The sequence below is a fragment of the Coptis chinensis genome, chromosome 7 (assembly GCF_015680905.1).
Source record: "Coptis chinensis isolate HL-2020 chromosome 7, ASM1568090v1, whole genome shotgun sequence".
NCBI classification, from domain to species: Eukaryota; Viridiplantae; Streptophyta; class Magnoliopsida; order Ranunculales; family Ranunculaceae; genus Coptis; species Coptis chinensis.
Genome location: NC_141462.1, coordinates 74,169,573 through 74,196,594, shown reverse-complemented (window position 1 = coordinate 74,196,594; position 27,022 = coordinate 74,169,573). Strand labels below are relative to the sequence as shown.

Below are 27,022 nucleotides of genomic sequence, written 5' to 3'. Positions count from 1 at the left end.
ATTGAGCACTCTCAATTGTATCTTCGAATGGGAAGGATTCTTGTATCATGCTATCAAGGAAGTACACCTCTCCACCTTCAGTGTCATCACAATCCTTATGCAATAGGTGAAAGATATTTATGTCCATGGACATCTTACCAAAGTTGATCTTCATTTCACCGTTGTAACAATTTATCAAAGCTTTTGCGGTAGCGAGGAAAGGTCGGCCTAGAATAATTGGTATTTTATCAAAGGCTTCCTGGGTGTCTATCACAATGAAATCCACTAGATAGTAGAAATCGGCTACTTGAACAAGAACATCCTCAACTATGCCTCTGGGAATCTTGGTAGAGCAGTTAGCTAACTTCAATTTGACTTGTGTAGGCTTTAGGTTCTCCAGGCCCAATGCTTGGTACACATGATATGGCAAGAGATTAACACTAGCACCAAGGTTTAAAAGAGCATTACCCGTGATTTTTTTCTCCTATTTTGCATGATATTGTAGGACTTCCTGGATCTTTGAGCTTGACTGGAGCTTGCTGATAGATAATAGATGTTGTTTGTCCAGCTAGAAATGCTCTCTTTGGAACATGAGTACTTCTCTTTATGTTGCATACATCCTTCAAGAATTTGGCATATGATGGCAACTATTTAATCGCTTTGAGAAAGGGGATATTGATGTTATCTTTCTCAAATGCCTCCTTCATCTCTAAAAATTGCTTGTCCTTTTGCTTTGAGCAAAAAACATAGGAAAAGGTGCCTTTAGTACAAACACATCAGCATGTGTCTGCTCTTCTCTCTCTTTGGCATTCTTGCATATCTTGTCTTGGTTATATTGACAAATAGGAGTTGAAAGGATTTCCCCCACTTCCTTTTGAACTTCATTTGAAACCTTGACCGATTGCTCTGTAGCAATGTCATCATGGGAAGGTAAGTCAACGTTGTGGTCTATCTTCAATCGATCCGAGTAGTAATCGAAGTGACCGATCATGGAGGTGATCAGTATTAGAACTTGTCCCAATGTGGCATACATCTTCACTCCTCGATATTGGTTCCAATAAGCTAGGTTGAGTGGCTTGTGTCTTTACAGGCAAAGCAGTAGTGAGTTGGTCGACCTTAGCCTCGATATTGGTTCCAATGATTAGCGAATAGAAATAGCTCAGCTTCTTCCTCTGCTGTGCTTGCATGGGTAGGATAGCTTCAAGATTATTGGTGTCCATAACACCTCCATCATTGTGTGCGGCCATTGTATCAATCTTGTCTAGCATTCTTGCTATGCAAAGATGATGAAAAACTATCCTACTATGCTTGAATGCAATTAAACTAATATGCAACTATTCTAAATTATACTAATATGCAAAACTACTTTCCTTCAACTGGGTTGGGCTTTGCAGCTAGTATCTCGCCCGTTGTCTAAAGCTGTCTCTTTTAGGGTTATGGTGAATCACTTGGATTGCTTAAGTACCACGACCCACAGACGATAATCCGTTTGTCAAGATTCAGACAAGAAACACTAGAGTTTGATGTTTCACTGTGTTGGCTTACAACTTTAATTATTGAAAAGCTCCTAAATGCAATTATACTAGAAAGCAATAAAACTAAACTACGATGCAACTATACTAAGAATGAAATAAAAATAATGAAGATTTGACTAACCTAGATGGTAGATCTTGTCTTCCAGATGTCCTTCAAGTTTCTCTCTTTCTCAAAAGGATGGATTATACGGCTAAAATTACCTCAAGATCTAAAATTATAATCTTGAAAGAAAACGTTAAACATAAACAGCTTAAACCGGCAACGACACCATTAGACCTGTTTCTTTTTGTGTATGTGATGATATATGGATGATGTAGATGGTGTATGGTCGTTGAACAAAATAGAAGCGTATCAAAACCTAATTATCCCTTAATAAGTAAAGGATGAGTAGGATATCGTTCCACTTTTAAGTGTATGTTATGTGAAGGACAGGACTGGAAAGGGGGTTTGAGGGATTAAAAATTATGATTATAGATATTATAGATTCTAATGCTAAACTAAACTAAACTATTGAGAATTTATAAGAAAGAGAATTCAAGATATTATAATCGACCAATACTTTTGATTTAATGACCTTTTGCTTCATGGCTGTTCTCACAAGTAGACTACAATTAGGCAATCGAGTGAGTGTCGATGCCCTCTTGGACAAAACATCGTTAACAAATAACTCTACTTAAGGTTATTCCTATGTTCATGTTACTAGTATTTTCTTGCCTTTTATGTGAACTTGGGCAGCTATTCAATGAATCACCATCTAAGGCAAACACAAGGAATACTTCCCTTACTCTAAAACACTACACAACTGGAAGAAAAGTAGAGAATAATAGTATAATATTAAATTACAATAAATAAAACCCTATTCTAGCATTATATTCAATTGCAATAAATAAAAGCATGTCACTAGCAAATATTCAATTACAATAAATAAAACCCTAAACTAGCATGATATTTGATAAGAGCCCAAAACTGTAGTTTTAACCCCTTAACCATCATACTTTTAGACCAATTATGTGAGTAATAATTAAGAGTTAATCGATTCGTGTGTTTTTATGCATTTCGGCTTCAAAGTCCATTATAATGCAGAAATATGCCACTTTAGTGAGATAAAGGAGCAAAGGTCGGTTGCTAAGGAGTTTTGTGATTAAAGGCCAAGATTCAAGAAGACAAAGCCAACTTTACTTTTCTAAAGCCCGGTCCAAAAGTTCTGAAAAGCGTTATTTGTCCAAAACGGCTTATAAACAAAGACACAAAGTCGAGAAAGAGAACTTCCAAAGGCCGTATCTTTATACTCAGACCTTGGAATTGGGCCTACCTTATGTCAAAACGACCGGCTCGGAAAGAGCTTTCCAATAGTCTAAGCCTTGAGCCAATTAGAGGAGTAGAAGTGGACTAAAAGTCTGTTGAAGCCAACTGCAGCTGAAGAAGCCTTTTTGGACTGAAAGAATTGGGTTTTGGAAATTTTTTTTTTCCGATTCAATTCGGCCCAAAACATGGCTCCAAGCCCATGCACGATTTTTGGATCTGAAAGTATAAAAACAAGAGCTTGACTCTTTGTGGTAGATAGTTAGACCTAGATTAGTTAGCCTCCATTAATTAGTTTTAGAACTTAGTTTTAGAATTTCAATTAGTTAATTAATTAGTTTTTCATATCTTGTTTTAAATCTAGTTTCATGTTTAATTAATTACTTTAGAACAAAGTAGATTATTAATTTAGTATTTGAATCATTGTTTTATTATTCATTAGATTAATAAAATAGTGTTCTTGATAATCTAGTTTCATTTTCATTTATTTATTAGCTTAAATCCTTAGATTTACTTAATTGTCATTATTAGTTTAATTCAATTATTGCATGAGTAGTTTTGAATTGAGTTTAAACAAGTAAAGTTCAAATCTTTATATCATGTCTTGTTCAATTCCATTGGGAATGATAGCATGATGATTCTCGGCTAAACCTCCATTTGAGGGGGTTGAGAAGCCTTGATGAAAGCTTGATTCGATTATCAATTAGAGTCATCGTAATTTTCCTTTCCACTCTAGAAATGATTAGTTTACCATGAGAATGGGTGTAATCATTCACATGCTAGTTATGAATTGGTAGAAATGCCATGTGTAATTAGGGATTAGGAGTAATTGAATTTTGATTGTTTTGAAGCAGTTCAATTCGGATTACGACGATTCTTTGTTAGTAGGATTAAGTCAAGTTAAGATGGAATCAATCCCCCTCTAACTCCTTATCATAGAATTGACGTAGCATTCCCATAGTTGTTCAAATAGTCGACTAGTTGCCTCTTGTGGGAAGTTGCATCGTAGTCTAGTTATCATTTTATAAATCTCTCATTAGACTTTAGTTAAGATTACTTATACGTAGAGACCATACCATGCGGAAGGACTAGGAGTGGAATGAATCATCTACTCCACTATATCTCCATTGGATTGAGAGTAGAAAACTTTGATAAATCATAGGCACGTTATAAAGTTTTAGTTTACTTACGTTTTGAGTTTTATCGTTCATTTCGTAGGTAAACTTTTATCATTTTTATGTTTATCAATATTCGATTGCAATAAATAAAAACCTTAATCTATATTTCCATCCCCTGGTTTGGGCAATGGAACTAATAACTAAAAACATAAAGAACTAACCTGATTGAAGAACACCATGAACCAGAAGAATCATTAAACCTTAAGCACTGGCTTCATCTCCTCCCTTGAAGGAGAAGATTAGCCTTCCATAAAGAAGGAAGAACGAGAAGAAGAAGAGTCAAAGAACATAAGACAGAAAGACTAATTTATTAAGACTCAGCTAGTTAAAACCGATCTTTTATTATTAATCTCTCTCTGCCTCAAGTTCTGGAGACAAGAGTATAAGTGAATTGGCAAATTAGATGAGGGACTTAGGTCCTCTATTTATAGAGGTTACAATGAGCTCTAGAAGCATTCCAAACCTTCATTTGTTTCCTAATACAAATAGACTTCTTTCAGAGTCCAACTTTGTCTCCAAAATTGAGAAGAAACTGGCTACAATGTCGATCCATGCGTCTGGACGCACTATTCATGCGTCTCAAACTCGAGCAATGCGTCTAGACTCACGATCCATGTGTCCAAGACTTGAGCATTGAGTCTGGACTCACGATCCATGAGTCTCAGTCGCGGAAGTCTATTTTGTCTCTTCTGCTCTATCCTTCTATCTTCTTTTGCGGGCTTTGGTCCAAGCAACGAATATTTTGGCCTTGAACTTCCAAATAGGCTTTAAAATAGGTCCAAGTCGCATCTTTAATAGCTTCAATTCCTTGGTCTTCTCCATTATTGTCCACGAGCTTCCCATATGATCTTTAATGCTCCGTATTGCTCCGTTTTACCCCTTTTTCTCTAATATGCCACAAAACTCACTTTTTCCCCTGTAGAATCATAACAAATAACTTACAAACATTATTAGTCCACTAAGATGGCTAAACAAGAGGCATAATCGAGGGTTAAATTGCACTTTTTAAGCAGTTATCAGGGGGTAGTGATGATATCTCCTGCTCCGCTAGTTCTTCTACAACAGTTAAGGCTGCCGATATGTTTGAGATGAAACCCAACCCTGAGCTTAAAAATTTAATCGAATCTCTCACTAAAAAGGTAGAGGCTATCTCTGTTCAACAAAAACCTATCCCCGTCATGAATGTCAACTCCAATCCATGTAATTTCTGTTTGAGTCCTAAGCGTCCCGACTCCTATTGTCCTCTAGCCTATGAACAACAACAATCACAACAAGACAATGTTTGTTCTATTAATAGCGAACCTAACGCACCTTGGCGACAAAACACCAACTACGGTTGGCGAAATAATCAACAAGTTACACCTCCATGGTTTAATAACCAAAATGTTAGGCCAACAAAAAATTACAACCAAGCTCCACCGAGGCAAGGACAAGGTCAGGATAATTATAATAATTATAACAATAATAAATATAATGCTAATAGAGGTATCTTTTCAGCAAATAATAACAATCAAAATCCACCCATTAATAATCAACGTGACATGGTTCCTATTACATAACCTATAGCTAACACTCCTCCATAACCTGATCGTTTTGATGCCTTTATGTAAACCCAACAACAAATTTTACAAGCCATCCAACTTTCTTTACAGCAATTAGCACAAGAGAAAGTACAATCCAAGGGTGTGTTTCCAGAACAAGCGATACCTAATCTTAAAACAACAAACACAGCCTTTGAGGTAAACGGTAATACTAGTACTGAAAATGAAAACGTAGGTGAGCTAAATGCCATCACCACTCTCCGTTCTGGTAGAGTGGTTGATAATACCATAACTATGCCTATAGTTACCCCACCAGTAGTCCCATACACCGGATATAGAACTAGATACCGAAATAGAAACTGAAGATCCTACCCCTGTAGAGGTACCAGTTAAACCGCAATCTAAGAAACAAAAAGTTAAGGTTAAACATCCCGTTGATCCATATACTAAATATAGAGAGAAACCACTGTTTCCTCATAGATTAACTATGTTAAACAAGGATACAAATTTTGACGAGATCAGGGAAGTTTTTAAAAATCTAACGGTAAACTTACCTTTTCTTGAAGCAATTAAAAAGTTACCTCACCATGCTAATTTTCTCAAAGAGTTGTGCACTAAAAGGCGTAAGACAAATATTCCTAAAGACGCCTTTTTAATAGAACAGTTTCTGACTTTAACTGAACATAATGGAATCGTTAAGTACAAGGACCCTGGTCATCCTAATGTACAATGCACCTTAGGGGATACCCACATGACCACTACTTTATTAGACCTGGGGGCGAGTGTTAACTTACTCCCTTATTATTTATATAAACAAATAGGTCTACAGGAAATGCAACCTATAAAAATGACGTTGCAATTAGCTGATCGGTCTATCAAGTATCCTAAGGGTGTAGTTGAAAACATGCTTGTTAAGGTTCATAATTTCTACTATCCTGCGGATTTGTTATTCTCGATACAAAAGTTGCTAACGACTCTGTTCCGATCATTTTAGGGCGCCCTTTCTTGGCAACTACCGCGATGGTTCGATGTCATTGTCTTTTGGCCATCTTTCTGTTGAGGTCAATGTTTTTAAAATGATGAAACAGTTTTCTGATACGAATATCGATGGAGAAGTTAGCATGATAGAGAGCTTAGCTCAAGAATATTTTAACAACATGTTTCCTGAGAATCATATGCACCAATTCATTTCCTTTGGAAGTTCTAATTTCGACAAGGACTCCCTGGATGTAGATGAAATTGAGGAAGATTTCCTTCAACTCTTTTGGAACTCTTCTTTGCCACCTCGCGAGTCCCCCCACTTATCAACATCCATTCATCCCTCGATGCCATGACAGAAGAATAATTTTTCACCCTCTATCACAGTGATTCTTCTAGCCTACCTATTGAGGAATGTCTTGCATATCTTAAAGATTCTGATGATCTAGAACTGAGAGCATTAGGTGAGCACCATTTACCTACTTCATATCATCCAGTCACTCATTCACCTTCCATCAATGTTCCTTGCCCTCCACCTTTTCAAAGGAACCTTGAGTTTGCGCTTGATCCTCGTGCTTCTTCTGTGCTTAATGATTTTTTAAATCCTCCTAATACGGAAATAATTTCCAAGGGAAAGGCACTTAACACCGTCATTTTCAGAATTGAGACAGTTCCCACCTACACTATGAATGAGTTTTGTGCTAAACCCACATTCTCATTTCTTCCATTCTTTAATTCTAAAAATAATCCATATCCAACATATCTTCCACAAACATCCATTTTCTCACGATCATTCACTTGGACACCCTCTCGTTCAAAGATGAAGACGAAGGTGCATGCTCGGTTACGTTCTAGATCTATCAGACTTCGCTTTCATTTCACTAAGCTACGTCATAGAAAATCTTGGTGCTTGATTCTATTTAGGGGTGCATTCCATGTTATTTATTTATGGACAGACCCACAACTTTTTAGGTTGTTGATATATGGTAAACCTGCATATTCATATATATATATATATATATATATATATATATATATATATATATATATTTTAAATGTTTTAAATATAGTCTTCAGTATCTGACTATAAACGACTCATTTTGATGTTTGGTGTACTTCCTTTCACTTCCATATATTGGTAAGTGCACCATTTAGGTAACCGGGCCCTCCCTATGGAATATGTGGCTGTAAGTACCGGATCCTAAGTCCATGGTTAACATAATTCATGTTTTTTGCTCTTGCATGTTTTCTCAGTTTTTGAGTCATGTTTCTCTATGGTGTGAATTATGCATTTATTGCTTTATTTCTTTTTCTTATATTAAATCTTATTCATAAAAGGAAAAAAATATCAAAATCATAAAAATAGTAATCTAGGAAGTCTCAGGAATCTGACTTTAAAGACCCACGTTTAAAACAAATTTCCTAATCTTCATTGCCAAATTTTTTTTGGGGTGGGGTGTTAGTTTTCCATCTGGGATTGCTAAACTTTCCATTTGTGTTGCTTATGCCGTTTTTCGATTCGGGTTGACATTATCTATGAATTTAGATTTTATTCATTCGCATAACTTACGTCCCGCACGCACTTCGAAGTATTTTCTATCTTCTTATATGTAACCCACGGTTAGAATAGAGTGTTTTATGGATCATTGGATTCGAAATTCTCTCCTGGTCGTTTTCATATCTCATTCGCAAAAATCGGACCGATAACGAATCGGCAATTTTAGTTTGAAGTTGCGCAAAAAAAAATTTGGAAAATTTAAGAAATCAAATTGGGTTTGGGCCCAAATACCACACACATGTGCGCGGCACGTGCGTCTCCTTCCTCAAGCCAAAAATAGATTGCGAGTTTTCTTCTCACTTCCACCATTACAAAAGTTTAAACCCTAGCCAAAATAAAAAAAAATAAATAAATAAATAAATAAAACCTAAACTCCACCACGCCAAAAAAGTTAAACCCACTCCAAATCTTCTCCACAACATGCCCCCACCATTTCCATCATTTTGCACCACCAAAACATAACAAAATTCACAAAAATTTAAACCACCACCGCCACCACCGTGCCTCCTCCCAACTATTTAGTGAGTTTGCTTCAAACTCGACTCCTCCACCTTATTCAAACCCACAAATCGTTTCAAAACTTCAATGACTCTCAGACGAAGAATTTTGGCGGAACAAGCTTTTACTGCCGCCCCATTTACGCCAGTTTTTTCGTGACGAGATGATTAGGAGGAATTGGAATAGGTTGTGGTACTCGATAGATGATTTCTACCACTCCGATTTGGTCGAACAATTCTATAAGAAGAGAGAGTTGGAGGGTCAGAAAATTTTCATGAAGGTGGCTGGGACTAGGAGAGAAGTATCGAGAGAGTTGTTGGCTGAGATTTTAGGCATTACGCCTGAATGCCACCTCAAAGCCACTTTGCAGGAATTCCAGTATATAGGAGTTCCTACATTGATGAAAGACACTGTCATGGAGGGTCAGTACAATTTGAATTCTTATTGTGTTCGACAGTCATCTCTGCGAACCAACCAACTGGCTGTAGCTTAGGCTGAGTCCAATGGTTAGCCATCCTCTATCTACATCCCTCAATAGCACAGTGTTATGCGGATAGAGAGTAGGTTTGGGGAAGCAATGGTTTGAACCTTTAGCGCCTCAACTAATATATCCATTCTTGATGGGATAATAACAGATGGGTTAATCCTCTTTGTTCATCATTTCATATTCACTTTTTTACAACCTAACGGAGAGAGGAAATGAGGGGTCTAGAGATCTCTATTGTATAGACCAAGACACGTCATCAATTCAATATTCAAGAAGTAATTTGAAGAAAGAAACCAGTTTTTATCAGTTTGAGCACCTGGTACGAAAATAGTTATATATTTCTCCATAGTGATCGGTTTTTATGCCGTTTGGTTCCCTAAAAGCTAGATTCAAATAGCTTTGTAAAGGTATATGGGTCAGTAGGTGGTTCTACTAGGGTTGCTCTCGGATTTCAGTTCTTTTTGGGTAAGATTCTACCACCTGCTCGTGAAGAAAAAGGAGTAGTGGGGGAATTTCGATCAGGAGTTTGGAGGCTTCAATATGTCCTATCCTTGGTGTTAATTCTCTTGTGGAACAGGCAAGTCTTCTCTACTTGTTTGCCTTATTCCTTACTTGGGTGTAGTACGTATAATTATGTATTGTTTGAGTGTAGCACATAAGTCATATCATTTTGCTGTATTGTACCATATTTGAATGTATTCTTATGATTAAGATGAAAAAATCATTAGAATGTGTAAGTCAGATTAGTGTATGACTCATTCTTTCTATAAGATATATGCTACATGTATGTAAATATGCTTTTGACCTTGTTTATTACTTTGTAGAGTTTATTTGGTTGGATTCTATGTGAATGCTGATTTTTATTTTGAAATTGTTGTTTGAGATGATCCATTTATTGAATAGTAGGTTTCAATTATGTATTGCCACATTGTTAGTATTATTTTGTCTGTTGTCGGTCGTTAGTGTAGTTTGTTTCGTATTTGACTCATGAAACACGTTAGTTTTGTGGAATTATTGTTAAATTATATCTTCATGTACATTGTTTAATTCAAGTTGATCTCCAGCAAAATGTCTGGATTTGGGCGTGTACTTTGGAGTTCAAGGAGTAGAAAAAAGGCCGTGAAACAAATATCTTCTCGTTCAGAGGATACAAATCCTCCTATTACGTCGGATGATCCCACGTCGTATGAACGTGTTGTTCCAAATGAAGAGACACATATATCTTACAGTCTTCGAAATGGTGGGACAATTCCAAAAATTGGTCTTAAAGGGACTTGGACTCCTGTGTTGAAGTGGATCAAATTAATAGACACCGTCAAATTTAGGCAATTCATTAATGACATTGGGTTCGACATTTTTGCAAGAATAGATGATGAGTAGGCCGACCATGCTTTAACAGAAGCCATTGTGGAGAGATGGTGGGATTCTACCCATACGTTTCACTTACCGTGTGGGGAGCTAGGAATCACACCACTTGATTTCGCTATGTTGACTGGTTTGCGTATTGGAGTTGGGAAGCCGCTGGCTTATGATAAGAGCTTTAATTGAGTCATTTGAGTTGGTTGAAGAATATCTCACACTGTTGAATGAAAATGACATTCAGTATGGTAGCATCAAGTTGGTTCATTTGGAGCAACATACGTGCTATGCCTATTCCGATGAAGAGGTGGAAAGGGATATGTTTTTACGAGCTTTTATGTTGTATGTTATTGGTCATATTTTGTGTCCAAAAAGCAATAGCAGTGCGTTTGGGGTATTTATTTGAGCCTTACTACTATAGGCGATATTTGTGGTTATGATTAGGGAGGAGATGCGATGTCATTACCTAATTTGATCTTTGGACAAAGTATGTTGCTATGGCACTGAACCTGGGACTAAAACTATGTCGGCGATATGGCAAGTGCTTGAGGTAATAAAAATTAATTACATGTTATTTATTAAATTAAGCACTTAGTTATTTGAATTTGTGAGTTAATCTAAATTAATTGTGTTCAGTACTGGTATTACTCTTCTTGCCAAAATGGCATGCACGTTCTCAAAGTACCTGAGCCTAACCAGTTTCCAGCTATAAATAATTGGGGTTCAAGTTTTCGTTAACGTGCCTCGGGTGAAGGTCGTCATATTTTAGACCTAGCTCGACAACAGTTAGAGTTTCGTAGTCAGGCTTCTATTATATGGCAGCCATGGAAGGGTTACATAGAACATCATTACGTTCAGAGGGCTAAAGAGTTGACTGACCTACGATGCATTGTGTTTGGAGCTCATGTACATACATGGTATTTGGGAGAGCGTTGTCGGCGCCAAGTAACGGGTGAAACTTCAATTCCTTGTGCTCCACCTTCCCCTGCGGATCTTAGTCAGGCCTCTCCTGCGACACTACAGTGGTGGTCAGAAAATGTTGGTGTTCCTGCTGCTAGTTTGGTCCGACTTGTTAGTGAGGACCAATACAAAGCTTATTGGGGTCACGTGTCAGTAGGTATGCTTCTTCCTGCCTTGCATAGAGCTGTAAATGTGGACTACATTGGTCCATCTGGTCTCTAGGATGATGTGCATATCTCACAACCGGTGGATGTTACCTTGTCTTACACACCTTACCCCCAGAAAGAGCATGAGGTCGATGCACCCGACACTGCAAGCAACTAGACTGTCCTTATTACTTTACAGAATGGGCAGATCATTCATCACCATATTGAACCATTGGGTAGAGAATCAGTGCCACAACTTCCTATTTCTGATCAGATGTCTCGTGTAAGTAACTTAATTTGTTTGATTGTTTAATTTGTATTTATTACCGTACTTGTTAGTGTTGGTTATGATAAGTAATTGTTATCTTTGAATATATGCAGGCTAAGATGAAGGCAATGTTAGAGGATGTTCTACATGCAAATGCTTCAAAGGCTCGTGTTATATCTCATATCTCAAATGGGATGTATGGTACTCAAGGTGATCTCATTCGAGCTTTTAACGACACTGTTGGTCATAGTAGTTCAGAGGATCAACATACTCATTCCCAAGTATTTGAGACTCATATGACCCCACCGGGAGGTGTATACTATCCTCAATTTGAGCCTCCACAAACATCTAGGCGCCACTCCAGCTTTCATGGTGACTCCAGCTTTGATGGCGTTAGAAGTACTTTTCAGGGGGATAGTAGTGGCAGTGGAGAGTGGTTTTAGCACGGTACTTTAATAGCTCCCTTAGTGGCTTGATGGTATAACATCCTCAAATTTTTAACCTTAGATTATTTTAGCTATTTTTATAAATATATTTTTGTGATGCTTGTACTCATGATCTTGTAACTTACTTGTGACATTTATTTTTCATCTTGCAGTTGCTGTCTTATTTTCAATACATTGATTCTAGAGGGTTGCATCCAGGGAAGTGATGTCAGGAAGAAGTCTCAGAGTCTTGTGGTACTAGTGAATGACAAAGAGAGAATCTTGGAAGCTAGACAGAAAGCCAGTGCAAACCGAGACAAGCGAGTTTGACATCCAAGATTATAGGGTCTAGTGAATCATTTTTGTTTGGTCCAAGTTGTGAACTTGGAGGGCTTATCCTTGGATTCCTTTTCTTTAGGTTGGGTGTTGGTTCTACCTTTAGCTAGTTTTAGTAGATTAAAGCTTTCATCAACATCATAGGCTCGATCTTTAGCTATGTTTCCCGACATGCGAAAAGTAGACATGGACGGGAATAGCTTTCTACTGGCTCATAACTCTAAGGAATTTGTTGCATCCCCAGGTACTGCCATCTTGTTTATAATGACATTTATAGTCCTTGGTTTCAAAACTGATAAAATGATGTGGGCTGCATGCAGGATCTAAACATGGAAGTTCACCAATATTTAAGATTGTGTCTTCTCCGAAAGCATGCAAAAGTGTCGGTGACAAGAACGATTATGACTGGTAATAATGTAGTACGTACATTTTCTTGTCTTATATTGATTGCCCCGTCCTATCTGAATTATTATGACTGGTAATGTAGGATTTCATTTTTGATCTTCAACCAATTTTATGGATTACCTTGGTTACTTAAATTTTCAGTTGTCCCACTAAAATGAGATTGACTAAGGGAGTGATTACGTCTAAGAGCACATAGTTCTTTTAAAAAAGTGTGTTCTTAATCGCCGGAATTCACATGCAATTGAGTTCAAAGTAACATGTGATTTCCAAGAGGATGAACAAAAGTTCAAAAGTATTGCATCCATGACAGAGAAAGTTTTCAATCTCTTTATATAAAATATGTCTAACTACTTGTATTACATCTTGTGTCATGCTTGATGTGAATCGGGAAGTAAATTAACAATAAGCTTAATTTGCGGTTTTTTTTTGGAGATTCTTGTCGAGGTAATTCTCTTCTTTTGAAGGCTCTTAACAACACCACTGTTATTCGCGCTTTTTCTTCTTTGGAGATGGAATCTCAACAAACTAATACAAGTCAGAACAAAACTACTAAAGCTTTCCCTGCTGCATTGAAGTCTAAGGTAATGGATGTGTTCTCTCAACCTTTTCGTGATTTAATACTATAGTAGACCATGTTTAAGCTTCTGGACCCTCCAGTTTCAATCACACTAACAACATGCAGTAGGTATTTTATGTGACCATGTACTTTCTTTTGTTCTCTTGGCAGTCGGCTTGAGCGCAAGTTTTCTGAGCAAAATATTGCTCTGCCTCCTCCGTATGAAGAAGATGTAACAGATGCTCGAAGCCCAGTGCATGATGAAAGGTTTGCCTCCTAGGTTGCGCTCAAGCTTTCTAGGATTCGTTAGAGTTCTGCATGGAGCATCTTCACTAGGTAGGTATCAGACTAGTAGGTTACAGATGGCGCGTATCAGACTAGGTAGTTTTTAAAATATATTTCCTTTCAAGTTGTAATAAGTGGAGGACTTATTTATTTTGTTTGTAAGAAATATTTAATTTCCTCAAATGGTGTATATATTTGATATCATGTTGATTATGGAAAAGTATTGAAAATACAAGGAGATTGTCGGGTGTGACAGGATGTAATAATGTAGTTTATGATATATTGCAGATATGATAGGATTAATATTATGAAAAAGTACTGAAAATACAAAGGAGGCTCTGTTTTTTTTTTTTTTTTTTTTTTTTTTTTTTAAATTAATTCAAAAGATAGTTTATAATATATAACTTCGAACACATAACATTTGAAATACAAAACTTAAAAGTTACATACAACACAACATACAACATTGAAACGTGAAGACTGGAACTTGGAAATAATAAGACAACAAACAAATTTATTTATTGGTTTGAACTTGGAAATAATAAGACACCAAACAACTTTATTTATTGGTTTGCACGCCATTCCCACAAGTGATTAATTAAGCATTGTTCTAATTCTCTATGCTCAGCTCGATTGTGCATATGAGCTAAACGTTGCAGGACTCTTATAAATTCAACATTACTAGTGTCTCGTTCAAGAACAATATGTGGGACATCAGCCTCTTCATAATTATAGTTCCTAGTAGGTGGTAAATCTCCAAACTCTTCTGCATGCACATATGTATGTCTTTCTTCTTCCACAATCATGTTATGCATAATTATGCATGCTGACATAACATCATGCAACACATTTTTCTCCCATAGGCGAAGCTCGACCCCCTAACAATGGCAAATCTTTTTGAAGAACTCCAAATGCTCGTTCAACATATTTCCTGTAACACTCTTGCATCTGTGTAAAAAATTGTTCTCTTTCACCTCTAGGTTTTTTAATCGCTTTCACTAGTGTAGACCATTTAGGATATATACCATCCGTCAAATAGTAACCAATGGTGTAGTTTCTACCCATGAGAGTATAGTTTGCAGGAGGGGTAAGACCAAACATGAGATTATTGAAAAGAGTAAAGCGCCACAAAACATTAACGTCATTATTAGTACCTGGTAGGCCGAAGTAAGCGTGCCATATCCACATGTTGTAAGAAGCAACTGCCTCGAGTATGATGGTTCCAGTGTACTGTCCTGCCCACTCTGTTGGACATGCTTCCCAAGTCCAGTGCATACAATTGAGACTACCAAGCATTCCTAGAAACCCCCTTAGCTCAGCAACGTTAAGCAACCTTGCAATGTCCTCCTGGTTTGGTTCTCTCAAATATTCGGGATCAAATGCCTCCACTATATGTTGGCAAAACAATTTTACATATGAGAGTATGGTTGATTTAGCAATGTGGAAATACTGATCCAGAAAATCAGCTAGGGTTCCATAAGCTACCGTTTGCAACCCGTACACAACATTTTTCCCCAAGACGACAATCCGACTTTACCAGCTACGTGATATTTCTTCTTCCAAATCGTCACTATGTTGCTTTAGGCAACTCCTAATCCTTAAGAATAGCTGACTACTCATTCGGTTGCGACTGTTGAAAATGCCTTCATCATATGTGGGATTTGATCCAAAGTAATCAGCCTTTAGACAAGCATTGCCCATGGTTCTATTACGGTTACGATACTTGCGTCCTGCAATAGACCCTAGACGGGGACTTTCAGGTTGAATGGCATTATTATAGATAGCAACCGCTGCAGCAAGATTTGCTTGGATGCCATTAGTTATGGTATCCAAAAAATCTTGATCTTGTTGGTAGAATTGAAGAAAATGATTTCTTTGATTAATAGCATCATTGTTTTCATTATCAGAAGAGTTGGAAGAATGATGATGAGAAGGACCAGCTCCAGAGGCCATTTTCTTTAAGATTATACAAGAAAGAGAAAATAATGAATGAAGTAAAAAGGTACATTAGAATGGTATGTGCTTATTATTGTTTATATAGACAAATGAAATCTAAAATTGAGGTCCAAATTTTTTGAAGATAAGATTTTAGAGAATGGAGATTGGAGATTAGAGCGAGTGCCACGTTTATTTCCTTGGAGGGGGTGCCACATTTATTTCCTGACTTGGAGAGAGTGCCACATTTATTTCCTTGGAGCGAGTGCCACATTTATTTCCTGACTTGGAGCGAGTGCCACATTTATTTCCTGACTTGGAACGAGTGCCACATTTATGATTTTTTAGTTATAAATACGTATCCATTCTCATCATACAATTCACACATTTCTCATTCTATTTTGAACCAACAAAAAATAAAATCTCATTCTCTCAGTTTTATTCTCATTTAGTACTAAGCTTGTTTTATAGCAATGTCTATACGGAAATCGACATTTAACCCAATGGAAGACACAATTTTGATTGAAGCATGGTTACAGTTCTCTATTGATCCAATTATCGGGATCAACCAGTCCTATAACATGCTATGGGATAATATTGCAAATCACTATGAAACAGAGAGGTTGAAGTTCTGTTATATTCATCGAACCAAGAAAAGCTTGGAAGGTCGTTGGGGAATTATCAACAAAGCTATAACTTTGTTTCGTGGCTGTGTCCATCTAGCTGAATCATTTAACATTTCTGGAGCAAACGATGCACATATTGTAAGTATTGATTGTTTTTCACTAGTATTGTTAAATTTAATTTGTATTTCATTTAATATTACAGTTTGTATAATTTTTCTTAATAGATGGCACAAGCAAAATAGATGTATGTCGAAAGGTCAACGGGTCACAAGAATTTCACCATGGATCCACGCATGGGAACTATTGAAAGACAACCAGAAATGGGCTCCACATGAAGTCTCACCGACACCTGGCATCTCCATTAACAATATGAATTTCACATCACCCACGACAGTAAACATTGGTGTCGAGACTGTGGCAACACCTGATTCTGGTATGCCAGGAAATTCTTCATCGACAAGGGTACGTGGGCGAGATAAAGCAAAAGAAGTTAAAATAGCTGAATCACAAAATGCACCCAGTCTGAAGAATATTGAAGAATACTCTCGAAGAGCGATGGAGGCTATTGAAGACTCGCGTGACCACGGGAAAAAAGCCTATGAAGTTTACGAATCCAGTGAAAAAAATTCTTCACGTGGTAAAAATAAAGAGAAGGAGCCAACCCTCGCGAGATTGGAGTGGGAGTAAAAAATCATGACCACAAATACTTCAGATATGACACCAGAAGGGAAAATGTATTATAAGGGGATGAAACGTCAAATTAACCTGGACATGCAAGCACATATGTCTGGTGTATCAAGGAACCTAGACTTCACCGAATGCGACGAGGATTCCAATTGAAATTGAATATCTTTTGGAAGTGTTGTGTTTATTTCATGCCATTTTAATTTGTGTGTTGTAATAATAGAATGTTTTTTTTTATGCTATGCAATTTGTTTTATTTTATAATTGTTAATTAATTTGGAAATTTTTTTTTTAATTACGCAAAAACACGGCAAAATTAAATTAAATTGAGTAATAGGATACATCCGAAATAAAATAGAAATAGTGGGGGTAGTGTAGTAATTCACTATTATCATAATTACCATGTTATTCGGTGGGGACACTTTGCAAACCACTCCACTTCAAATGGCGGTTTGAAATTATATTTTGCATTCCATGCCACTTCAAGTGGCGCCGTTTGGGTTTTTACAAACCACTCCACTTCAAGTGCCGTGGAATGTACTCTCTATCCTTCCATTTTACTCTCTATATATGGAGAGTTGAATAGAGATGAGGGGCAAAAACCACCGCCACTCCCTCCAGTTTTGAAGGAATGGGGTGCCATTGCACCCAACCTTAGTGGATTGGTAGGAATGTCATGGGAAAAGAGAAGGTCAGTGACATCAGTCTAAATTGTCTTCACATTCTTTAGATATTGCAGGAGAAGAGGTATAATTTTTGCATCCTCGAGTTTATTTTAACTATGATTAGAGGCATTGGAAAGAGTGTCGCCCCCTTTCCGGTATTGATCACTAAGATCATGCTGTCTTTTAGAGCTAATACAAAATCTGGTAGTATTATGCTAAAATTGCATTCAAATGCAATTATTTATACGAAGTGTATCCAAAAGACTTGGAAGTTTCCGGAAGATAAGGTGGATGATTCGGATGAGGAAATGGAGGAACGCATGTCAATGCTGTATAATGGCTTACGTTGCGTTTATGGTATTTGTGAAGATGTACGGGATAGGCAGATTATAATTCAAAATAAACAAAAAAACCTTCAGACGAGTTTTGAAATGCTCAACAAGGGTTAGGAGGATTTCTTGTGTAACATGGAGACTTTCGTTCAGCGTCAGAATGCGCATCATACAGAGATGAAGGCAGAAATGGAAGCACAACGCCTATTCCGAGTAAAGATTCTACGACGCATGCCACCCCTGGGGTGTTCTGTTTCAGATGAGTCTGAGAGGCATGAGCGCCGTCGCCAAAGGACGGATGGCTCGGGCCCTTCTTCATCCCAGTACTCAGTCTGTCTTCACATCTTTAAATGGATAATCTTCAACCTTGTTGCCCGATTCAATCTAGAAAGCGAATAAATTACTATGTGACATTTTGAGGTGTGTTCATTACTATGAAAGCAGTTTTGAATATGACACTTTACGTGCTCTAATTTGAAATATGATACTCTATGTGACATATTGAGTTGTGTCCACAACTGTGAAATAAGTTCTAAATAGAACACTATATGTGGTATAATTTTTAATATGACAATCTATGTGACATATTGAGGTGTGGTCACTACTACGAAATCAGTTCTGAATATCACACTTTATGTCATAAATTTTTCAATATGATACTCTATGTGACATATTGAGGTGTGTTTAGAACTATGAAATCAGTTATGAATATGACACTTTATGTGGTATAAATTTCAAGTTTGACACTCTGTGAACATCCCAACCAACAAACCATTAATAGATCAGACTATAAAATTGTTCACAAGTCATGAATATGAAAGTTAATCTAAGTAGAGAAATAGTAGCAAACTCACACAATTACCTCTGTTATTATCTTCCTCTTTGCAAAAGGAGTGCCCGGTGAAGGGAACATATTGTATCCTTTCACAAGGGGAGGTGTCTTAAAGACATCTCGTTCGTAGCTCTCAGCATCAATTATCTCAATGCCTGCATGTATATCTTTTAATATGGGTTCCTTCCATTCATAAAACAAGCTACTTAGTGTTGTAACACTATCCTTGAGTTCCACTAGCGCCGATTCGAAAGCCCTTTTCATATCTTTCACATCTAGTTTAAAATATTGTAGTTTAAAATATCTTGCACCAAATTGACCCATTCATAAATATTATAGTTGTTACTAGGTACTCTGGGTGGTCGGTGGTGTTGTGCACCTATAGTAGAAAACAAGTCCATATAAAACAGCTACCAAGGTAAAAGAGGTAAGATCATAATATATGAATATCAAAACATATGTGCACAACACAAGTATCAAAGAAGCAAGCTAAACACAAACACACCAAAAAGTCTTCTAGTTCGAAAACATGTTTCATTTGTCAAAGAACCAATCCTTCACAATTTATTTTAACAACATGCCAATAATCAAAGAAAATGCACAAACTATGTAACTGTTAGTGATTTAATTTGAACTAAAGAAACAAGTATGTCATTTGAGGTCCTCAGATTCCTAATATGCAACAAAATATGGCATATGCATATCTTAACCAAGTTAAGAATATACAACTCAAGCGGATTTTTTACTTTTCTTATAGTAGTATGCTGTAACATATGTTATATTCATAGATTTGAAGAACCATGAACACAAACCATGTAAAGTGAGCACTAAGTTTAGGGGCATTGATTCACATTAACATTATGGTCCTCACAACACTAATCATTTTCACTTAGTGTTGGCAATTGAAAATTTGAAAGCCAAACCAAGTTTAGTCAGTGCAAGTAAAGCAAATTTGCATAAAGGTATTTAACCAATGCCAAATTAAACCATGCTCTCCTTACTTTTCCTTAGAAGAACCATGTTTGCTTTGGAACTATGAAGACCTTGAAAATGTTAGAGTGGTTTCTCTCTTAAAAACCAACCCTTGTTTCTCTTAGTTTGTAAAGAGAGCTTGAGAGTGGTAATTTTGAGAAATAGATGAGAGTGCGTTGGAGAGAAGTGGTTATGGGGAGCCATTATATATGATATAACAAGAGCAGATTGTGACATATTGTTGATGGCATCTGTAAGGGTTTTTTTGAGTTTTCCCTGATCTTCCTCTGTTCCTTGTGATCATGGAACCTTTAAATGAATGGAGAAGGGATGAGATGATTGTGAGTTCAGGGTTAAACCGTCTGACGGCTGCCTACGTATCTCCTTGTTTATTATGGAGAATCCAACCCTATCTTGCTTAGTTCCTAAGAGCGAAATCCCTATGGTTTATATAGGAAATGCTTCGAGAGTCCTACGGTTAGGGCTGTCTTCTCCGCTTGTGAGTTCCCTTCCATCTTCGGACTCTATCTTCCTATTAGGAATTCCCTCTTTATGGAAGTTTGAATCTAGACCATATCTTTATAAGAGGTAAGTTTCCTTGCTGATCATAATATCCCATCGTGTATGGGAAATTATATCTAAAAGGTAACTCCTAAGATATGTCTTCACAATTCCTTCCTTATCATCAAAGATCGCCATGTTCCATTCCCTTATGTTCAGGAATTGTCTACATCAGTTCCTAACAACTGGGTAACTGTTATGTTGGAAGGCGGTCAGTCATGTGCCTAGAACATGTCCAATAAACACTCGTGCTACGCACGAGATTACTTACTCACAAAACTGATCCGATGGTCCTCATCTGATTCTGGACATCTATAGTTTTAGGTTATTTCCCATACACGTGTCATCTGTTCAGTAACCGGAAATCCCCCCTATATATGCCCCCTTTCATGCCATCTAGCATGTGGGCACTTGAAGCAATGCTGTTTTTGGCGATAGAATCCTTTTCCCAAAACTGTTGTTGGGAACTGCTGACATACCCAACTAATTAAGGCTCTAAAAAGACAACTCGAACAGACACACCATTTCCAGAAAAAGGTAATGATAGCAGTTCAATCCTGAAAAGACGCACCGCTTAGGCTCATCCTAACCGTCTATCTTATCTGTATATAAGAGATCTGGTGAGAGAACTTGCATTATCTCTTCTACTACATTTTTCATACTGAACCTTTTGATCTCCCGCTAGGGTTTAACCAAAACATGAAACTTTTTCTCTTTTTTGATCATGAATCCCAACTGGTTGATTGTAAACTTCGTAGATCTTTCCTCTCTGGAATAGATCCGCGAAAAGTTCCACATCCCCAAAGATATCGGAGCTGGAGTGGGGGAGGTTATCTGATGAGTTGGCCTACAAGGAGGTGGCGCTCATCACTATTGGTCAACTTAAGGCCAGACTCACTCTCCCTCTCCACCCATTGCTGAGAGAGTGTTTGATCCACTTCAATCTTGCTCTTGGTCATCTAGCATCCTTATTTTACAGAACTGTTATGTACTCTTCTTTTCTCGCTAAGAGACACATATTTGCTCTCAACCGTTGGGTGTTCGGTTACTTTTATGAGGTCCGGCGTATTCGAGACCAGTCCTTCTACTACCTCATGACAAGAGACAGGAAGTCTCCGATCGTCTTTTTTGAAGGAAAATAGTCTGACAAAGCCTGGCCTTACCACCATCTCCGTGTCTTTGGGTGATCGTGGGGCGTTAGATCCGATGATGATGGTGAGCACAGGGAATTCCTATTCCCAGAAAACACACCCATGCTCCAACCAGTAAGTTTTCTTACTCAGGTACTTTATAACTTGATATAAGAGTCTGTTTCTTGAACTTCTTTGTTATTATTCCTTAGATGACTCTTCTCCCTGGAACTAATTAACTGCAACTGACGCTGCTACGGTGGAGTTTATCAAAAAGATCCCTAAGGAACAAAGCATGCCTTGGGTGAAAGTTCCTGATCCCACCGTCTTTTTGAATACTTCAACATGTCTACTGAAGAACTGCTGTAACTTGTCCCTACCTTTTCCCCTTTTGAGATAAATACTGTAAATTTTGGGCGCACAATACTTCCCCCTCCTATGGATCAGGATGTTGGACTTCTTCCTCCTCCAAATCAGGATGATTCCTCCTTAGTTACCAAAATTAGAGGAAACCGCAAAGAGAAGAGTTATGTGGCCGCCTCTGGTGATACTGTGGCATTGGGCCTAATTCAGGAGCCTGCTGTTAGTGATGATTGCGTGATCACTAGTGGGAGAAGACCTGAACTGCTGGCTGCTAGTAATTTTAAAAGGGAAATGCATGCGTCCAATCGTCATAAGCAAAAGAGAGCTGGTTCTACTTCTGATGTTGCCCCATCCAGTAAGAAAATGAGATTTCTTCCTCTTATTGTTAATGAAGAAACACCTTCTACAGGTTCCAGTTCTAGTTCCTTCTACAAGTTCTGGTTTGTACCTCCTCCGGTTCAGTTCCTTTCTACGGGTTCAAGGCAATTTGGTGATAATGTCCTTCTGACTGTTGACCCTCCCCTCCCTGATAATCCCATTGCTAAAATAACTCCTATGACTATCGCTCTCCCCCCTCCTCAATTTGGTGATAGGAGGAGTGAGAGTGATGACATCCCTTTCTCGCCTCGATCTCCAGATTCCCCTGAAAGGGAGATGATAGTAGAGATGAGACGTTAGGGATGGACTAATGAACAACCGGTTACCAACAAATATTCTGTTAAAGATGTTTATATTGTGCTTGGAGTTTTGGAAGCTGCATAATGATAAGTGCCCAAAACTATTGTTTTAACCCCTTAACAATAATACTTTTAGACCAATTATGCGAGTAATAAATAAGAGTTAATGTTGATTACGTGCTTTTATATATTTCAGGCATTGGAGTCAATTATGTGCAGAAACGTGTTACTTTAGCGAGATAAAGGAGCAAGGGTTGGTTGCTAAGAAGTTCTGTGATTAAAGGCCAAGATTCAAGTAGAAAAATCCTTTAAAAAGCCCGGTCAAAGTTGAAAAGTCAAAGTCAACGCGGGCAGAAATAGCGCACAAAAATCAGCAGAACTTCCGAAAGCCATATCTTTGGACTCAGACCTCGGAATTGGGCCTACCTATGTCAAAACGACCGGCTCAGAAAGAGCTTCCCTATAGTCCAATCCTTGACCCAATCAGAGGAGCAGAACTGGACAAAAAGTCTGCTGAAGTCAAATCCAGCTGAAAATGGCTCTGTGGATTGAAGAGATTGGGTTTTGGGCTCGATTTTCCGGCCCAAAATATGGCTCCTCAGCCCATGCACGAAAATGTGGATCTGGTCTCCTCTATTTCGACACAGAAGACTTAGCTCTTAAGCATGCTAGTTTTTAGGTAGCCATTAAAAAATAGTTTTAGAGCTAGATTTAGACTTTGTTAATTAATTAGTTTTTATTATCTTGTTTTAAATTTAGTAGTTGAATCAGTATTGTTATTTTATTCATTAGATCAATAAATCTAGTTAGTTCTTCATAATCTAGATCCAAACCTAGTTCTAGTTCATAAAAATTTAGTTTTGTAATATAGAATTAGTTTTAATTCATTAAATTAGTTTTTATAGATTAATCTAGTTAGTTGTCAATTTTATTAGTTGTTAGAACAAGAATGAATATTATTTATATTAGCTAGACCTAGATTAGAAAATAAATTAGCTTAGACTCCATTAATTAGCTTTATTATCTTGTTTTTAATTTAATTATTGAATCATTGATAATTCTTCATTAGATTAATAAAAGTCAAGTTATTGTTCTTCATTATGTTTTCTTATTATTCATATGTTAATGATAGTCTAATGAATTCTAACTAAACCTCCATTAGAGGGGTTTGAGGAAGCCTTGATGAAAGCTTGATTGTTGTTAGCGTAGAATAGTCTTAATTTTTCATTATAATCTAGAAAGTAATTAATTCACCATGAAAATGGGTTTGATTGCTTCACATGCTAGATGTTAGTTGGTAGAGATTACCATAAACAACTAGGGATTAGGAAGAACCAATTTCTATGCGAAAGCATTGACATTTGGATTACGACATTTCTTCGTTAGTTGATTAAGTCGAATCAAGGTGGAATCAATCCCCCCTAATTCTTTATCATAGTATCACTTTAGCATTTCGTAGTAGAATTATCGTATCTTGTTAGCATAATTTGCATCGTAGTATAAATTCCCATCATACTCTCATTAACTTTGGTAGGACTGATAGTCGTTGAAAATGCTAATTCTAAAGAACTAGGAGTGGAATGAATTTTATACTCCAACTCTATTGCGATAGCATAGAGAGTAGAAAACTTTGATAAAACCCTTTGTAGAAACAAGCTTTAGTTTTACTTGCGTTGGAGTCTCGTTACTTATTCGTAGGTAAAACTATCATTTTATATTATATCACTCAACTTCCTATTGACAAGGGTGAAGCCAATATAGCTGGGACCTTGGACCTGTCTTATTACCGATCTGCTGTTCACCTTGCCAAGGTAAGACTTTCTTCTCTATTCAATGTTTGGTTTCTCTCATTATATTACTTACACATCCTATATTCTTCTCCAGTTAGTGAATATCGTTTTGGCTATGAAAGACCCCATCTTTGCAGCCTCCGCTGATTCATCCACTGACGCCATGGCTACCGGTGAGCTGATCTGGGCGAAAGAGGCTGCTGAGTTGCAGATCCAGGTTGACCAACTCTTGGCGAAAGAGAAGAAATCTAATACTGGCTTCAAGAATATGAGATATACTATCTCCAACCTTAGAGATCTCTGGAGAAAGCCCAAAAAGGAGTTGCTGATGCTGGCACTTGGAAAGTGAAGTTCTTGGAACTGCGCGCCCACTTCACTCCCCTGCATGCAAAACATGACTAGGCCCAAGGGGAGCTTCACCATAGGAACACCGAGATGAAGACCCTTGGTCAAGCCATTGCCCATACAAATGAGGTCATGTAGGCTATGAGAGAGCTCTGAAGGAGAAACATCTTTGTTTTGATAATAAGGTTGATGACCTCATGGCTGAGGCCTCCAAGTTCTATTCCGAGGTGGTGCAGGAGATGAAGAAGAGATCAACCAAAATGCCATTCGTTTTGCTTTGAGGGTAATGGATGTTTCTCAAGAGTCCCTCAATGCGGCCAAACAAGTTAAGTTTGAGGAGGCAATTGAAGCTACTGGGTACGTTTCTCAGCTGGATGATCAAGGGCAGGTAACCAACCCTTTTGTCTTATTCCATGATATGGACACCAGCATATCCGCTATTCAAGTTGAACTTATGCGGATGCCTCCTCATCTTCTGAATAAGACACCGATGATGACCTGCCTCCAGTTTAACTTCTTTTTCTACCAGTTCCAGTTCCAACTTCAGGTGAATGTTCTGTTTAGCCAACCATTCCAGCTAATCCAACCACACAGTCTGATGGTGCAACAATAAGCACTTATGGTAAACCAAAGTTTGACTCTACCCGTGCTTCATAAGCTTTTCAGTTGATGATTCACAAAAACAATTTTTAAACAATTATTCTATGTGTCTGTAATATTGAACTATGTAGCTCACATACAATTTACTTTACTGAGCTCTGTAACTCTTCTATTTTATGCATGCCATTTACTTACTAAGCTCTGCAGCTCTTCTATTTTATGTATGCCTTCGAAGTATTTTATGTTATATTATATATATTACTGTGCATACTCTACCCCTGTTGCCCCCAAAGTTCATTTGGAACAACAATAGGTGACCCTAGCATGCTAAACAAATTAAGATGGAAGCCATTTCAACTTAACTGTAACTGAGAGTTCGATGGCATAGAGGCATATGCCTTTTCGCATAGGTCCAATTTATTTTTTAAAAAATAAAAATGGTATCGCCTGAACAGCAGTGGAGGAGTCTTCCTCAGCACCATCATGTTGATGTTCCAGGCCAATGATGGTGTGCTAGGATCTGGATCCTACCCAGATCTTCCTAGCAACCCCTGCGTTTGATGTTTTGAGAGCGCCCAAAACTGGCATACAGTTTAGGCTCGCAAGAACACTATCTCTTGTTCCAAGTCAAACCAGCATACAGTTTACTAAACAATTAGCGTGGTTATATTCCCTAAAGGGTTAACCCATCGAGGATATTTGCAGTTTTAAAGAACTGGCATACAGTTCCAGCTGCTTGGGGCTGAGAAAGGAACTAACAGTTCGACTTTCCCTTACTCAGTATCACTGGTTCCAAAGCAAATTGACATACAATATTCTTGAACAGATAGTGAGCAAATAATTCCCTAAAGGCTTAGTCCATTGAGGATAATAAAGAACGTGCAAGGAATATATTCAATTGCAAGGTGAAGAACTTTATTGATGGTAAAATATGCATAACAAAGCATGAAATAACAATTTAGTGATAGTACTTGCGAAAGTGCTGTTCGTTCCATGGTTTGATAAAAACGTCACCTTCAACAGTGAGTAGGTAGTAAAACCCAGTTCGACCAACCTTGTCGATAATGTATGGTCTTTCCCAGTTAGGTCCAAGTTTGTCATTGGGTTCTGAGATCTCATGGAGAACCAGATCGCCAATTTTGAAAGATCGAATCCAGACTCTCTTGTCGTAAGATTCCTTCAAAGTATGTTGGTTAGCAGCTAAGCAAAGTGCAACACCTTCTCACTTTTCATCTAGGAGATCCATTTCTCTACATAACATCTCCTCGTTGTCTAGAGTGTGCAAAACATCTGACTTCTGAGTGGGAGCTACCAGTTCTGGAGGTATGACAACCTCAGTTTCGTAGGTCAGTCAAAATGGAGACTCACCAGTTGACTGCTTGGGTGTAGTTTGGTACGCCCATAAGACCTTAGGCAGTTCTTTGACCCATAAACCTTTCGCATCATCTAATTTATGCTTCATGTTATCCAAGATGGGAGCTTCAGCCTGGCCATTGCCTTGTGGATACTAATAAGAGCCCAAAACTGTAGTTTTAACCCTGTAACAGTCATACTTTTAGACCAATTATGTGAGTAATAATTAAGAGTTAACACTGATTAAGTGTTTTTATGCATTTCAGGTTTCAAAGTCCATTATGTGCAGAAATGTGCCACTTTAGTGAGATAAAAGAGTAAAGGTCGGTTACTAAGGAGTTCCATGATTAAAGGCCTAGA

The 27,022-nt window shown here is 37.6% G+C and overlaps 1 protein-coding gene across 1 annotated transcript; it reads right to left on the bottom strand.

The window, feature by feature from the left end:
* Positions 1-14,634: 14,634 nt before the first annotated feature.
* On the bottom strand, positions 14,635-15,750 carry LOC147488831 (uncharacterized). Its single transcript, XM_086574500.1, has 2 exons — positions 15,342-15,750; positions 14,635-15,185 (listed from the first exon to the last, which is right to left on the bottom strand). The coding sequence occupies exons 1-2, from the start codon at positions 15,748-15,750 to the stop codon at positions 14,635-14,637; spliced, it is 960 nt and encodes a 319-aa protein (XP_086430626.1).
* Between the last annotated feature and the right edge of the window lie 11,272 nt (positions 15,751-27,022).

Excerpts from the sequence above, each read along its gene's own strand:
- LOC147488831 (XM_086574500.1), bottom strand. The coding sequence starts at position 15,750 with ATGGCCTCTGGAGCTGGTCCTTCTCATCATCATTCTTCCAACTCTTCT. Across the intron at positions 15,186-15,341 it reads TTTGGAAGAAGAAATATCAC|TGGAGGCATTTGATCCCGAA; the intron begins GTAGCTGGTAAA and ends GCCAACATATAG.